This window comes from Rhododendron vialii, chromosome 7a (assembly GCF_030253575.1).
Source record: "Rhododendron vialii isolate Sample 1 chromosome 7a, ASM3025357v1".
Taxonomy (NCBI): Eukaryota; Viridiplantae; Streptophyta; class Magnoliopsida; order Ericales; family Ericaceae; genus Rhododendron; species Rhododendron vialii.
In genome coordinates, this window is record NC_080563.1 from 34,954,896 (window position 1) to 34,972,555 (window position 17,660).

Consider the following 17,660-nt stretch of genomic DNA (forward strand, 5'->3'; position numbering starts at 1 on the left):
ATACAATTCATCTTGACCAAGTCACACTCAGCATTATATGCACCAAGAGAAAATTTCCAAGTAACCATTTTTGACAAACAGGAGGAGAATTGTACACAGTACTCAATGATAGGAACAATCAATAATTGTTGTATTTTGAAGCGTCGACTTTTCTGTGGCGGTTTAATGAGATTAAGAAATATGGATCCACTACGTAAAAAGGAAGTTCGATTCTTCTAAACTACAAATACATTGGGACTATACACAGAGATCTCTAGCTAGTAATAAAGCCATGACAACCAGTTTCAATATACCTGATCATAGTCATGGTATCCACGGCCTTTTGGAATATCTTCTCAAGAATCACAAATAACCATTACCCTTTTCTCCCTCCAACTTATTAAAGGGAAAAAGATGTGAAGGCACAAATCTTACTATGTTCAAAAATCCTCCTGTAGACCCACCTTCATTTTGCTTGGAGTCCATTAGCTGGAGCCTTCAACGACCATGGATGGCGCTAAGTGTAACATCATTGACGGAAGAAGCAGTTTCCAGCACTAGTTGATGATGAGTCTGGACCCCTTCTACACTCTTCACTATGAATGCAGGTTGCTTAGGGGAAAGCAAGGCGGTTTCATTGCATAGCATTAAAGCTACTTTTGACATGGTTGGCCGATCAGTAGCAAATTCTTGCACGCACAAGAGAGCAATGTGAATGCATCGCAGAACTTGAGGAGCTGGAAATGACTCTTGATCTCTCAGAAATGGATCAACTATGTCCAAGGCTTTGCCTTCTATCCATAAGTCCCACGCCTTTATGAAAACACAAAATGAGAAAAGGAAAAAGAAAAAAGCATTAAAATGGTGGCTTTCAACAAGGGAACATCTTATATCCATGGAAAGAAGGCATCCTCCGAACAACAAGTAATAGCCTTTTTCACAAGGATTAGGCTTCTCTGGGGTTCAATATTGGATCGTTCTCTCCAGATCCGTGCATGAGTCCCACTAAGATCTATCTTGAGGATCAGATTTGTTTTTCTTAGTGTGCAGATCATCTAGGAATAAAATCAGATTGATCCAATATGGTAGCTAATGATTTCACTAATCGTCTTGGGAAAAAAAAACAGATGGCATTCTATTGTCGTTCCTTTTTTTTTTTCCCCACCCAAAACAGATTTGATGTTCCTTTTTCCAAGAAAGTGTGTTGTAATTGTGTCGCTACTGATGGCCAGATAAATTTCTATTTTTCACACTGACGATCTACATACTAGGGCCTACAAATGACTAGATGGTTAAAATGAAATTCATCGTGGGTCCAACATTTCAGGACAGAAAAAATACATAAAATTTTCGCTTACATGCCCAATCAAAGTCATGGAGCTGTCTTGATAATAGCTGCTGTTCTTTGTGCCACTAACGATCTCTAGTAGTAGAACCCCAAAGCTAAAGACATCAGATTTTATGGAAAATAGGCCCTGCATCGCATACTCAGGAGCCATATACCCACTGAAAAAAACAAAATAACACGTCATTCAGTCAAAAATAAAAACAAAATCCGCATGGATTTTTCTCTCCGATTAGTACAAGGGATACTTACAATGTTCCAACCACTCTATTTGCGTTTGCTTCAATTTGGTCCCCTCCACATATTCTAGCCATACCAAAATCCGATATTTTTGGGTTCATTGCAGCATCAAGTAATACATTGCTTGCCTTTAAATCCCTGTGGATAATTCTTAATCTTGAGTCTTGATGAAGGTATAACATCCCTCGAGCAATCCCCAAAACAATACGAAAGCGTGTTCTCCAATCTAGGCACGATCCTTTGATATTATTGAAACAAAAAAGAAAGAAATGAATTAAGTAGATTATGCAACTTATATGGGTAAATGAAAGACGGACCAGTTTTAACTTTTACGTGAATGCACCTGAATTGAAGTAGTAGAAAAGAACCTGCCCTACCTAATATGAAAGAGTCCAAGCTTTTATTTGGCAAATATTCATAGATTAAGATTTTCTCTTCTTCTTGAATACAACATCCCAACAGCCTCACAAGATTCCTGTGCTGGAGCTTCGCAATCAGGCTAACTTCATTCTTGAATTCCTCTACACCTTGTCCTGAGTTTTTTGCTAGCCTTTTGACAGCTATTTCCTGTCCATTAAGTAGCCGACCCTGAACCAAGATAAAGATTAGATTATTCCATTGTCAACTACACATAGTAACAAAGGCAGAGATTTATCTCCATGGGGAAGATCGAAGACCCTACCTTGTACACTGGGCCAAAGCCTCCTTGACCTAGCTTGTTTGCAAGAGAAAAATTGTCCGTCGCTGCAACAATGGTGATCAAATCAAACAATGGTAAATCTGCATCCGTTCCTCTTTCATCCAATAGCTGCGATGTAGTCCTCCCCTTTCCTGTCAACTCTGAATATTAGAGTTTTGGAGGAATTTTGTACTCCAAATTTACTTTTGATCCTCCATTTTTAGAGGACCAAATTTACTTTTAGAGGACCAAACTCTAAAAAGGACGGTGGGTCCCTCAAAAATTCTCCCAAAAATTACAAAAAGTGAGGAAAAAAGAGAATAAATTATAAAATCTCCCCTCAATGTGTCACATCCATCCTCTATTTTGGAGAAATAGAGGTGGATTGGAGATGCTCTAACGCAAGTTTTTAAAAAGCCTATCAAGTCAGGTATTTGGTTAATATTGGCAAATGGCACTGCTAGAATAATAGATATGCGTCACACTAAGTAGATTCACAAAGATCATATTTTTTAGTGAAAGCGCGATAAAAAAATAGTGCTTAAATTTTTTATCTCAGTTTAAGTCCAAAGCTGAGATAAAAAGTGGGTTTTAGTGCGAAATAAAAGACCTCGCTTTTGCGGCGAGATAAAAGAAAACCATCCTCACCCTTGTGGCGTGATAAAAGATTTTAGGACGGAAAAAAATGAGATAAAAGATCTCGCTCTTGTGGCGAGATAAAAGAGAAAAGACCTCACCATTGTGGCGTGATAAAAAAGAGGAAAGATCTCACCCTTGTGCCGTGATAAAAAGTTTTAGAGCGGAAAAAAATGAGATAAAAGATCTCACTCTTATGCCAAGATAAAAGAGAAATGACCTCAACTTTGTAGCGTGTTAAAAAACTTCAGCACAAAAAAAAGTGAGATAAATGATTTCACTCTTATGGTGAGATAAAAAAAAACCTACCTATTTAGGCGCGCAGTCTGAATTTTCACATGGACAGACTGGTACTCATTTAGGCAGACTTTGAAAAATTATGTGAGAAAAACGACGTTATTTAAGAACTTTGAAAAGTTTTTTTTTTCTTTTTTACAAAAGGTAAGAAGATAAGCCTTAATTACACACATCCAAAAAATTTTTTACATTTCATCTTCATCTTCACGCCCAAAACGATTGAGAGAGAGAGAGAGAAGACAAATCCTACAACTTGGTTCCACCAGTGCCCAGTTGTTTCTTCGACGACGGGTGGACTGTTCCACTAGTGCCCAATTTTCACGTGGGCGAACCGTGATCTTTATGGTTTACTGTAGTAATGAAATTTAGTTATTTCGGATGTCTTCCAAGTATACGTTTGACACATTAGGTAAAAAAGCAATTATATTATTATGATTTAGCCTTATTTGAAAAAGGATTAAAATCCAATTGAGAAGCCACCATTGAAATTGAAATTCAATATAAACACAAAATTCATGTGAAATGGTTAGTTTATAAAAAAAAAAATCTAAAGTTTATTTATAATGTTTCAATTTGCAGGTTGTGATAATTTTCATAGAAATACAAAGCGCACACTACTAAATTTACTAGCTAAAACTAAATTTTTCACCCCAAGAAAATCTTTTGGTGACCAACAACTAATTTTGATTGGCAAAAGATCTGTTTTCATATTTTTAAATTTTTTTAAACAATGTTTATAAATGTATTTTTATATATTTTAATATCTTGTTAATTGCATTTCAAAAAATTCAGTAAATTTTAAGGAAAAAAAAAGTTTTCTCATTTTAGGAAGTAAATATAAATATTTTTGTTTTTCCTCATGTAACAGAAGTTCTTGGCTAGCTTAGTGGTAATAGTTTGGGAAATCAACTAAGGGTGCGTGGGTTTGAAACTTGGCAATAATAAGAAAAGATGGTCTAGTAGATACAAAGAAAAGATCACGCGCAATGGTTTTTCATCTCAGTTTATGGTGGTGTGATCATTTTGAACTTTCAATCACGGTTATATACCGTGATCTAAAGTGACATACAATCACACCCAGAAAAGAGAAATGATCACGCCCAAGAGAAACAATCACGGCTTATAACCGTGATTAAAGAGAAACGATCACACCTTTTGGCCGTGATTGTTTCTCTCTTTCAATTACAATCACACTCAAATCCATCACGGTAGCAAGAGCGTGATGAAAAACTTACAATCACGCCCAATAACTGTGATCTTTATGGTTTATTGTAGTAGCGTGGAAAGATGAATAAACAATCAAGAAAGCCTGGCAGAACCCATCAGGGTAGCCCAGTGGTTTAGCATTGTCAATTGGATCAACGTAAACTCAATGGTATTGGACACACTAAATACACACTGAACATGTACACATTGACACAGCTTATTGAACATATACACATTGATACAGCTTATTGGTCACCGTATCTGCGCGGACACGCATAGGTAACCGACACGTCTCAGACACTCTGAAATACATACAGGACACGAAATGTGGCTTGACAATTTTTTTTTGGATAGAACATCTGGGACACTTGTCTTGCTTAGACACAGTATGGAACACGACAAAGCATGTTTTAGAATTTGAAAAAGTTGTTGCATGTGTCAAATGGTATCATTTACGTACAAACTTAAGGTTGGGATTTGTAAGTAAAAAAATGACATGTATATAGATGGACAAAAGCCTTAATCTCACAATCGTCTTCTGCTCTCTCAGTCCTTAGACCTTTCCCTTTCTCTCTTTCATGTTAACAGCACGGTTAGAATGCCTAGATCAACAGATCTCAACCACAAATAGCTCCGAACAAGTACTTTGTGGACCATCTATCAGTTATGTAAGATTTAGTTTAAGTGGTTCTGTGGACATAATATTCATGCGCATAACGAATAAAATCTATTAAAGCTAGATTATGATTTCTCGGTACCCCTGCCATATCCGCATGCCTAATATTTTGGTAGATCTCCTGTAACTACACATGGGTCTTACTATTTGATTCTCTCCACTATGGTTTTTCCATTAGCCAGTTCTCCAAGTATATATGTGTCCCTTGCTTTCATTCTTTGTTGATTTGGTTTGTAATTGCTTAATCCAGTTACTAAATGGAGCTTGGTTGATGAATTGGTTAGATTTGATGCAGTCGTTAGTTAGGAGTAATTAGTTTTTTAAGCCGTTGAATGTTTTGGATGGAGTCAAAATGCTAAACCGTCTACGCATAAAGCCGTAAACTATTGTTTCCTGAATTTTATGAAGCCAGTAAGCAAACAGCAACAATAATAACAGTACTTAAAGCACAAGTAAACTTACTTCTGACATCCTTTCTCTTCCTTAATCGGAGCAACACACAGGCAAGGGCTGTGAGTACCAAAGAGATACTCACTGCAACAACAACAACAATAACAATAGTTGGCCGCAACGTGCTACTCTTATTATCTGTAATGGACAGAAAAAAATGTTCAAAATGGATTCATCTATTACTCACATAGTCACATATGGAAGGTTACATTTAAACAAACATAGTTACGGACTAATATTGACAACAAAATTCCAAAATATCATGATAGAAGCATAAACGAATGACTCCAATCACATACCTATAGCAGATCTTTCTTTTTTTTTTTTTTTTTGGTGACAACAGTATTCGCGGTTTATGCCGGGACTAATTCTCTAAATTCATGTAGTCCTCTCCTTCTAACACAGTTTCCCCTTTGGCATGGGGATGGAGTGATAAAGCAGTTTTTCAGTGATGTCGTTCACAACAAGTCATCATCAATATCACCACCTCATAGTTTCCCCTTTGGCAAAATCTATCGAAATCAACCTCTCTCTTTTTCCTCTTTTGGCAAAATCCATGAAATTAACTTTTCTGACAAAACGTTCTAACACAATATGTTTGCAATAATAATGGGAAAAGTAATTCAACTTCAGCAAAAACAAAACTTGGGATGTTAGATCAACTTTATGCAATAAGAATTGCAACGTTCAACTCTCACAACATCCTTCAGTTGGGGCATGAGTAGGGATAAGCCTTTAGATCCATGCCGAGGCCCTCTGTCCGTAAAAGGCGTATTTAACTGAGATTACACTAAAATACAAAGACACCTCGTAATATGAACATACCTTGCTTTGGATTCACGTTGCTTGATGGCGGAAGAGGAGCAAAAGTGCGTGCCGGGGGAGGGGCTGGCGGCGGGGGTGCTGCACCACCAAAAGATTCCATAATCGGGGACAAATCATACTGAAAAAAACAGCTGGGTCTCATAATATTCACTGCTGTTTTCCTCAGACAACAACTTCGGTAATCATCCACCGCTCCCCTTAGACATCTGCTACAATTAACCGATGAAAGGACAGGGACACACTGCATAAGTCCATACACAGTATTATTCTCATCCTGGGTATAATTTGTCGTACCCATTGCAAACTTAAGCGAAGTATTACCCGCAGTGGCCCTGATTATAAGCCTGTCAACCAAATCATTCAACGTCTGATCGAATTCATTGATATGGTCTGTGATGTTACTTGCACCATGTAGGAATCTGGCTGGTCGGCTGTCCATGGCCCCAAAAAAGGACTCGTTAGAGTACCGGATAATACACGGATAAGGGTCTCCATAAGCAACTGCTTCTATCTTGTTAGGACACTGCAATTTTATATCCAGGCTCGCTTTACTGATACAGTAAATACAAGTGATGTTAGAAAGGTCGCCCCTGCACAGTCCCAGAGCATAGACAGTGTCCGAGCCTTGCCCCAGGGTTGCGTTGTAAAATCCGACGTTGTCATGGACATTCTGCACGAGCGACGCGACAATCCGGTTGCGGTTTGTACCGTATGTGCTGTTACTAGTGAAATTGCCTGGATAGGAACAATATTGGGCGGCGGTTAGAGGGAGAAGGCTTGTGAATATACAAGAAAGTAGGACAACCAAACTTGACTTGCACATTACTAGTTGAGTACGTAGTTGGCACAAGAATGAGTTTTTGATGCTGTTTTTCAGTCAAGAAATGATACGGCGCAGGAAGGAGTTTTCCCGGAAGGTGACGGGTGTCGAACCGCTTTTCTACGATCTCTTCAAATCAATTGGTGTTAGGGAGGGTTTCATTAAATCTTTTATGACATTCGATATCGCACCCGCAAGTATGTTTTTATAGCGGTCTCAATGAATAGCATTGTGTAACCAAATCTATAAAGACACTCCAGGCCCAACAACAGGAAAGTTGGAAAGCTTTCAGATTAGGAAAATGACGGCGTAGGATGTGTTTTGATAATTAATACGGATTTGAGTTCTCTGTGACTAGACCTGTCAATGGGCCGGATCCGATAAGACTCGAATCCGATAGTAATAATCCGAATCTGAATTCGAAAAATTCGGATCCGATCCGAAAACATTTGTACTTCAAAAATTTTAGCAAAAAACAAAATATTTTTTTCAAAAAAAATATTTTCCAAAAAAAATTAAAAAAAAATACAACTTCTTAAACATTTTTTTTTCAAAATAAAAAATTTACTATTTTTTTTAAAAAAAATTTAAACAAATTAAAAAATAAAGTTTGGATTCGGATTGATGACGGATTTAATCCGATCCGATCCGTATTTAAATTACCGAATTCGAATTATCGGATCAACATTATCGAATTTTTCGGATCGAATCCTGATCATAAACAGCCCTATCTGTGAAAATTTTTCCCCGTTTAAAAGACTTTCCAAAACTAAACAATGTTTGATAGAGATGGGAGTTTAAAAGACTTTCCAAAACTAAACAATGTTTGACGGAGATGGGAATTCATGATGGGACAATAAACAGAAACCAATACATGATGGGAATTCTCCTGCATTTCCCATCAGGTCAGGCCCACCACGACTTGCCATAACCCTGCTTCGCGAGTCATGACCCCGCCTATTGACCAAGTCACTCGCAGCATTATTAGGTGCACCTAAATAGACAACCATTTAACAGTTGACGGATGCACCAACTCGAATTGATAGTTTAGGGAGGAAAACAAAAGCTGTATCTTTCAGGGGGGCAAACGAATACTACATTTAACTCGAATTTAGCATATCTTTCCCTTCACCTCTTTCCTTTCATTTAGTAGTAATAATATTTATGGTCTCTCCCTACTATGGTGCAATCCCAACCCAACGGATGGTTAAGACTTAAGATTTAAAAGAGTTCCCTTAATTCAACATGTAGTTCAAAACCTCTTAAATGTGAAGCCGAAATGAGAATATTGAAGTTGATGTGTGCAAAGACGGAATCAGGATTTTACCTTAGTAGTAACGAAATGTATACTAAAAAAATTTAGTGGTGGCGAAACTACATAAGTTGGGCATAATTTTTTTTTACATAGCCTATAATGATTAGATTTTCTAAAATTCTTGTTGTAGCAGTTGCCGCCACTAGACCCTCCTAATCCCATCCTTGGATGTGTGATAAGGTTAGACCAAATAGGATTAGAAATGAAACAGTTTGTGAGATGGTAGGTGTAGCACATAGAAGTGGAGGAAAAATAAGCTAAGGTGGTTTGATCATGTCTACCATAGACCTGGAGATACAGTAGTTAAGAAAGCAGATAAGATAACTTTGAGTAACAACGCTACGGGGAGGGAAAGACCTAAATTGATATTTGATGCTAATGTGTGCAAAGATATGAATCTAATGGGTTTGAGTGAACAAATTGCCATTGACAGAGCTCAATAGAAAAAAATAATTCATGTAACCGACCCTAATTGATTGAGACTTAAAGCTCGATTTGGTTTGGTTTGAAAACTCTTAAATGCTATGATATCTTCTTGTGGGGCTAGTCCGTATGGATTTTGCACCAACTATAAACTAGTCCCGGTTGGTGGCATATCATTCACGCCGGAACTAGAAAATTCACAAGAAATTACTTTCTTGCAGCCAACTTTAAAGATCGAACTCTAGTGATCAATTGTGTGGGGAACAATCCACCGACCAAACTAACCCTTGGTGCTTCCCCTTTCTTGCCTTCCATGTATGCAATTTATACGGTGGATCAAGGACCACAATGTCTCACCACAAGATGCTTTTTTATTGGTCGAAGAATGAAACTTGTAAAATATTTTGGAATGAGAAAGTCGGTTAATACTGCAAACGGAAAGTAGAATTCTTAAAATAGTTGATGCTTGACCTTGTTACAGTAGAATTCTTAAGCAGTTAGAGAGCCTTACTCGCCAAGTTGTATAATCATGGAGGAAATGAAGACAACGTCTACTGTACACATGTACGTATGATATGCACCCACATAATTAAACCATTGGAGAAGCGTAACTAAATCATTGAGAGGTATAACATAGACATAACATTTTACTAATAAGCATAACATAGACATAACCAAAATCATTGAGAGACGTAACACAGACATAATAAGTGCATACCGTATGCACCCTTAACCATTGAAACCATTAAGAGGCATAATAACCTTGTATGAAATGTGTTTTGAAGGTTTTTTGGTAAATAAATATAACCACGTCCCCAGGGTAAAGGTAGACGCTAGTTCATTTGTAGTGCCTCTCTAACCGCGGGTTGGAGAGACGAAACCACTAGTGGTCTATGGGGCCAAGGCTCCGTGTTGCTTTGAATTTTTTTTTTTTTTGTAATTTTAAAATGAATATTTCAAGTTCACGTGACCAATTGAGAAATATTTTCAGGTATTGGAAAGTTCACAACATCTTCAAGAACGAAGCTTAATCATTTTGATTTTTGAGCATAATGTCGTTCGTCATCCAGAATTCAAACAATTAGGCAGTATTTTCAGGTTATATCAATGGTTGATTGAGACTACGGAGTGATGGTACTTATGCTTACTCTTCATAATTTGGTCTCAAGTTAACGAAATTCCGATTCCGTCCTTGGTTAATTGGAGTACAAACGCTGTTCCCTTTCGTTAAAAATACATGATTCGCGACGTGAATCATCTCTTCGTTGGACTTTCCCTATCATCTATTAACTGAAGGAGAAAATGACTGGCCGATCCTAGATTTTGAGTTTGTAGCCCACCAAATCCTATGCGCTATATGTGCAACAAAAACGCTAGAGGCACATCAGTTGTGCTACACCTCAGCCACACCCGTCTCATATATAGGTGGATCCCACTAGAACCGGTCCCACCTGTATGTGAGAGAGGTGTGGCTAAGATGGGTCCTCCCAAAAAAACCCATGCGTGGTACCCATTCTTGCCCAGCTACCCCACTTTAAGGGGTTCTTACTGGCCGGCCCTATTTTGTCAACTCCTTTTCGTCCAAGCCCACCGCTTGTCAACTCCATTTCGCTTAAGCCCCGTTTTAAGTGATCTACCTAATATACCCCCACTCAACAGTTCCACTCCTCTAGCTTCTTCTCCACGTTCACATGCCTCAGCTATCGCCCGCTCATCTCGTGGCACAGTCGAAGTTGTTGGTCTTCTTCTGGCTAGCCTTGGTGGCGGCACTGCAGAAAAGGGAGCCGAACCCTCCCTTGCCGCCGCAGAGGCAGAGAAGGAGGTGGAGCATAGGGTGGCGCTAGTAATACCGAGCGAAAGGCCGGGGAAGGTGTTCTAGTAATACTTATTGTGCTTGTGTTCTTATTCTTTGCATTATTTTCACTGAAAAAGAATTCACTCACCTTTTTATTTTTTGTTTTTTGGTGGTGAATTATGGGGGGGGGGGGTTTATATCATTTTAGTAATTGAGGTTGGATGTGATTATGGCTGATTGTGTAATTTGGAGGATGTGAATTGTATAATTTGGGAGTATGAATTCTGCAGATGAGTATGTGAACTCTTGATTTAGCGATGTAAATTCTTTATTTAGGTGTGAATTCACCCAAATATATTTACACGCCCTAAAAACAAAATTCACCCCCTCCATTGGAAAGAATTTACATGCCCTAAAAATAGAATTCACCCCATGTTGGATAGAATTCACACGCCCTAAAAATAGAATTTTATCCCCTCTATTTGACAGGATTCACACGTACTAAAAATAGAATTTACTCCCTCTATTTGATATAATTCACCCTCTTGTTGGTCAGATTTCACACGCCCTAAAAACAGAATTCATCCCCTCTATTTAACAGAATTCACACGCTCTAAAAATAAATTTTACCCTATCCATTTGACAGAATTCACACGCTTTAAAAACATAATTCATCTCCTATATTTGACAGAATTCCCTAAAAATAAATTTTACCCCATCTATTTGACAGAATTCACATGCTTTAAAAACGGAATTCATCTCCTATATTTGACAGAATTCATCTCCTATATTTGACAGAATTCACATGCCCTAAAAACATAATTCACCCCTGTTGTTCAAATTTTACACGCCCTAAATACAAAATTCACCATGTACAATTATATGAAATAAAAAATAAGAAAATAAGAAAGAATTCATAGCCCACCATACAAATATATCAAATAAAAAATAAGAAAATAATAAATGACGTGCCCCAAACATAATTCATCTCTTCTAGTTGACAGAATTCACATCCCTCCTAAATAATTCACTCTCCAAAATGCAGAATTCACTCCCCTCAAATGTAGAATTTATACATCACAACTTACTCTCCAAAATATACAATTCACATACTGAAAAGAAAGAATTCACACCTGTCAAATACAGAATTCACCCTCTCTAAAATGAAAGAATTCACACCCCTCAAATGCAGAATTTACACAGACTCTACATAATTCACATCCAAAAAATACACAATTCACACTCTCAAAAACAAAAACAAAAATTGCACATAATTTTCAGAATTCACACATTTGTTCAAAAATTCACACCCAGATTTCTTGGGAGTGTAAATTCTTAGGGGTGTGAATTTTGAAAAAATATGTGAATTCACACCCGTAAATTGCAGAATTCACATCCAAATATAAACAAAAATTAGAGAAATAAAAATAGACAAAAACATATCATATACAAAATGAAACAAAAAAAATTCTAAAATTACAATCAGCAAATCAGACAGTCCTTTATCATATACATATACTAGGGTTTGTCCGTGCCTAAAGGCACGGCGCAACGTGAGATCTAATTAGTAGCAATTGTGCAATTAATATTGTTTGAGATAGGAGGGAGAGCCATAGGATTTATGGAGCAAATCAATTGTTAGAATTTATAGAGAGATAAGATTTAAAAACCCTTCTCCCTTATTATGTAGATAGCATGTGGTGCTTTTATTTCTCTCTGTCCTTCACCCCCTTTTATCATATACATGTATATTTGCATATGCATATGCATCTGATCCTCACCGGCTTGGTGGAGCCACAATGTCGATTGGTAGTCGCCGACGAGCCTCACGTCTCAAATTAGGACCCCCATCGGAAGATCGCAAAGCTAAGGGATGCGTTCCGGCCCATCAAATGAGGATATAAATAATAGATATGTGCAAAAATAGTTAGAAAATATTTTAAGTTTTTTGAATTTAAAAAAAGAAGGGAGAGAAAATGAAGAGAGAGAGAGGGAGAGAGAGAAGGCTGAAAACATAGAGGAGAGAGAAAGAGGGACCATTTTGCACTTACATCACTGTGCATGTCAGATTTTTTTGTTTCCCAACTCAACTCTACATTAATTGCTCTTACACTGCTATGTGGAATAAAGAGAGGGAGTGGGGTGAGCGTGGGACAAACGGAGGAGAGAGACACAAAGAGGAACAATGCGCGCGTGCAAATAGGACTTTGTGGGAAGATACTTATGCTCATTTGTGTGCAAGGACCTAATGGGACATATTCCATTCACATAGGATCGGCCCGGAAGAACCAGGCAAATGAGCTATGGAGAGAGAGAGAGAGGAAAGATATCCTCAATCCAAAATTTTCCCCAAACTTTCTTTTATTCGCAAACGAAACTGATTTCATTAACATAGCGAAACCGAAAGTACATAAAAATAAATGTATTGCGCCTTTACCACATCCACTTAATTTGAGATATATATATATATATATATATATATATATATATATATATATATATATATATATAGCTGGAGCCGTCAACGAGCCTTGATCGAGCTAACTGTAACGTCGTTAAGGGAAGGAGCAGCTCCATTAGTAGTTGACGATGAGTCTGGACCGCTTGTAACACTGTTCATTACGAATGCAGGTTGCTTAAGGGGAGGAAGCAAGGCTGTTTCATTGCATAGCATGAAATCAACATCTGACATGGTTGGCCGATCAGTAGCGGACTCTTCCACACACAGCAGTCCGATGTGAATGCACCGCAGCATTTGAGAAGCTAGAAATGACTCATGACCATCTCCCAACAATAGCGAATCAACTATGTCCAAGGCTTTGCCTTCTCTCCACAAGTCCCACGCCTGAAAAGAAAGAGTATTCAGTTTGTGGATTTCAAACAAAAGGTATTAGCAGGTTTTGTTCACAAGGATTAGGCTTCTGTGCGGTCCACTATTGGATTGTGCTCTCCAGGTCAGTGAGTCCCACTAGGATCAATTTTGATGATCCGATTTGTTCCTACCATTGTGCAGATCATCAAGAAAAAAATCAGCTTGATCCAAAACGGTAGAAACATGATTTCACTAACTGTTTGGAACAAAAAAAAAAAAAACTAAATGTAATCTGCTTGATCTGAAAGTGTGTTGTAATCATGTTGCTAATGATCCTCAGATGAAGTTGTGTACTTTTTACTGAGGATCTGCATACCATGGCCTACAAACTGCATACCATGGTTGGTCCAACGTGCCCGGACAGCATGGTCCAAGACAGAAGCCTGATATGTTGTAAGAATTATCACAATTTTTGCTTACATGCCCAATCAAAGTCATGGAGTTGTCTCGATAATAGCCGCTGTTCTTTGTGCCACTAACGATCTCTAATAATAAAACCCCAAAGCTAAAGACATCAGATTTTATGGAAAATAGGCCCTGCATCGCATACTCAGGAGCCATATAACCGCTGGAATAACAACAACAACAAAAACAGGTCATTCAGTCGAAAATAATAACAAAATTCTCATGAATTTTTCTCTCTGTTTGGTGCAAGGGACACTTACTATGTTCCAACCACTCTATTGGTGTTTGCTCCAATTTGGTCCCCTCCACATATTCTAGCCATACCAAAATCTGATATTTTTGGATTCATTTCAGCATCAAGTAAAACATTGCTTGCTTTCAAATCCCTGTGGATTACTCTCAATCTTGAGTCTTGATGAAGGTATAACATCCCTCGAGCAATCCCCAAAACAATATCAAAGCGCTTTCTCCAGTCTAGCAGAGATCCTTTAAAAATTTTAAAACAGAAAGAATTATGCAACATATATGGGTTAATGAAAGATTAGTCATGTAAATGTACTGGAATTGAAGTAATAGAAAAGAACCAGAAATACCAGAGATGAAAGAGTCCAAGCTTTTGTTTGGCAAATATTCGTAGATTAACATTTTTTCTTCTCCTTGAATGCAACATCCTAACAGCCTCACAAGATTCCTGTGCTGGAGTTTGGCAATCAGGGTAACTTCATTTTTGAATTCCACCACCCCTTGTCCTGAGTTTTTTGCTAGCCTTTTGACAGCTATTTCCTGTCCATTAGGTAGCCGACCCTGAAACAAGATACAATTAGCTCATTCCATTTTCAACTACACATAGTAACAAAGGCAGAGATTTATCTCTAACGGACAACAGTACTACCTTGTACACTGGACCAAAGCCTCCTTGACCTAGCTTGTTCTCAAGACAAAAATTGTCTGTCGCTGCAACAATGGTGTTGAAATCAAACAATGGCAAATCTTCATTTGTGCCGCTTTCAACTAATTGCTTCACTGTAGACCTTCCTTTTCCTGTCAATTGTGAATATAAGGCTCATGCAAGTTTTTTTAAAGCTTATCAGCTTAGGAGTTTGGTTAACATTATACCTGGGAAGATGAATAGATAAACATGGTTTAACATTGTCAATGGGATCAACCGGAAACTAGGTGGTCTGGTACATGTTTAACTCTTGCTGCAAAAACCTTTCTATATCTGTGGCTTGTGGGTGAGTATAGGTACCCCAGATATACCCAAGAGGGGAAGGTCCGGAGTGAATCAAGAATTGTGGACATACCTAGCTAAATAATTAAGTGAATCCACACGCCTTAAAGGTCATCGTATTTGTGGCAGACACATGTTGGACACCGACACAACACATGGTGTGTTCATTTATTGTTATTATCCTGTTTTAGATAGGACATCTGGGCCACTTGTATTAGATAGTAAAAATAATTTATTCAAAATACATCAACGGGATGCCATCACCGCACAAAAGGAAGTGAGGAATAAAAAAGAAAAGGTTAAAAAGATACGCACTTTTCCTTAAGTGGAGCAAGGCACAGACAAGGACAGTGAGTACCAAAAAGATACTCACTGCGACGACGATGATAGTAGTTGGCTGCAACGTCCTACTCTTATTATCTGCAATGGACAGAAAATATTCAGATCCAATTTATCAATTGTAAATACCAAAATTCACTTATGGAAGGTTGCATATAAACAAATATAGTTACTCAGCAATATTGAGAGCAAAATTCCAAATTAACAAGGCAGAAAGAAGCATAAACCAACGACTCCAATCACAAAAACATAGTACAAAATTTCCCACAATTAACTGATTTAGCATGCAATAATGAAGGCTTAAAAAGTGAGCTAGACTCACTGAAATTAAACTACATGAACAACTCAACTGGTACAGCGCAAAGAGACACCCCACAACATGAACGTACCTTCATTCCTTGTCAAGTTGGTTGATGGCGGAGGAGGAGCAAAAGTATCCGCCACCGGATGGGCTGGTGGTGGTGGTTCAGCACCAGCTGAAGATTCCAAAAACGGCGACAAGTCATGCTGAAAAATACAGCTTGGTCTCAGAATAATCACTGATCGTGTCCTCGGAAAATATTTCTGGTTGTAATCCACCGATGCCCTTAGACATCTGGTACAATCAACCGATGAAAGGCTAGGGACACACTGCATAAGTCCATACACAGTATTATTCTGATACCGAGTATAATTTTTCTCCCCCGTTGCAAACTTAAGTGAAGAATTACCCGCAGCAGTCCTGATTACAAGCCTGTCAACCAAATTATTCAAAGCCTGATTGAATTCATTGACATGGCCTGTAATGTTACTTTCCTCATAAACGATTCGCCCTGGTCGGGTATCCATGGCCCCGAACAATGACTTGTTAGAGGTCCGGACAATACACTGAGAAGGGTTCCCGAAATCAATTGCTTCTATTTTGTTAGGACAGGAAGCTATTATAGCCAGGCTGCAGAGATTGACACAATTTGAACAACTCTGGTTAGATAGGTCACCCCTGCAGAGCGCAAGAGCATAGACAGTGTCCGAGCCTTGCCCCAGGGTAGAGTTGTAAAATCCATGGTTATCGTTGATGGCGCTGGGGAGCAAAGAGAGGATTCGGTCGCGGTTTCTGGCGTATATGCTGTTACTAGTGAAATTGCCCGGGTAGGGACAGTATTGAGCGGAAGTTAGGGGATGAAGAAGGCTTATGGTTATACAAGACAGTAGGAGAATCAAACTTGACGCACCCATTGCTAGTTGATGGGTTGGTAGTACCAGTTCAGTTGGCACAAGAATGAGTTTTTAAGCTGTTTATTTCAGCTCAATCCTAGAGTCTTCATGATCAGCTCTGTAAACGTATTTGACACATTCAAAGTCAGTCAACCTGACTAAGATGTCGCGAGCTTTCAATTCAGACACTGACAAGGGAAGTAACAAACAGCTACGGTAACTCACCCACAACCCTAGCTAAGATTGACAATGATGGATTAATCCCTTTTAGCCGAGAAATTTTTCAGTGCCGGGTGGGCACGGGCCACGTGGTGCCCATGCACCATCTCGGCCATCCAATGAAGTTTTGGACTGCCCGGATCTGTTCGGCTGCCGAGGGGTATTTTAGTCATTTCACACTTTAAAACAGCCGAACAGATCTGGACCGTCCAAAACTTCATTGGACGGCCGAGATAGTGCACGGCACCACGTGGCCCGTGCCCACCCGGCACTGAAAAATTTCTCCTTTTAGCCAATCAAATAGGCCGAGGGAATAAGTAAAGGAGAAACGTCATCAATTATAAGAGCGTTAAACTCGAACCAGGCCGACCTCCTAGTTTTGGTTGACAGTAAGGTTTGTTGTTCTTAATACTTGTATATTCAAAATTCCTACCAAGGATGAATATTATGCTAAATATTTTTAAGTCTTCTCGTTCGAGAGGGGCAGTGTAAAATCCACGGTTGCCGGCGGTGACATTGATCAAAGGCCGGGAGGGGAGAGAGAATGCGGTTGCGGTTATCAAGTGGCAAAGACACTATGAGTCTTGACATCAACAACTAAAAAGACTAGCCAAAACCAGCCAAAAGTTTGATAGAGATGGGGGCCTTGGTCCAGAAAAACAAAGAGGAACTAATAATTAAGGTGGAAATTTCCAGCATTTCCCTTGTGGTCAG

General features: G+C 38.6%; 1 protein-coding gene across 1 annotated transcript; it reads right to left on the minus strand.

Annotated features, from left to right (window-relative positions):
- Window positions 1-111: 111 nt before the first annotated feature.
- Window positions 112-16,925, minus strand: LOC131332952 (uncharacterized). Its single transcript, XM_058367259.1, has 16 exons — window positions 15,923-16,925; window positions 15,510-15,614; window positions 14,856-15,004; window positions 14,557-14,767; window positions 14,224-14,449; window positions 13,979-14,126; window positions 13,210-13,531; window positions 7,975-8,147; window positions 7,817-7,884; window positions 6,334-7,199; window positions 5,521-5,646; window positions 2,247-2,395; window positions 1,942-2,152; window positions 1,577-1,802; window positions 1,338-1,485; window positions 112-792 (listed from the first exon to the last, which is right to left on the minus strand). Exons 1-16 carry the CDS (start codon window positions 16,746-16,748, stop codon window positions 478-480), a joined length of 4,269 nt encoding a protein of 1,422 aa, XP_058223242.1. The 5' UTR covers window positions 16,749-16,925; the 3' UTR covers window positions 112-477.
- Between the last annotated feature and the right edge of the window lie 735 nt (window positions 16,926-17,660).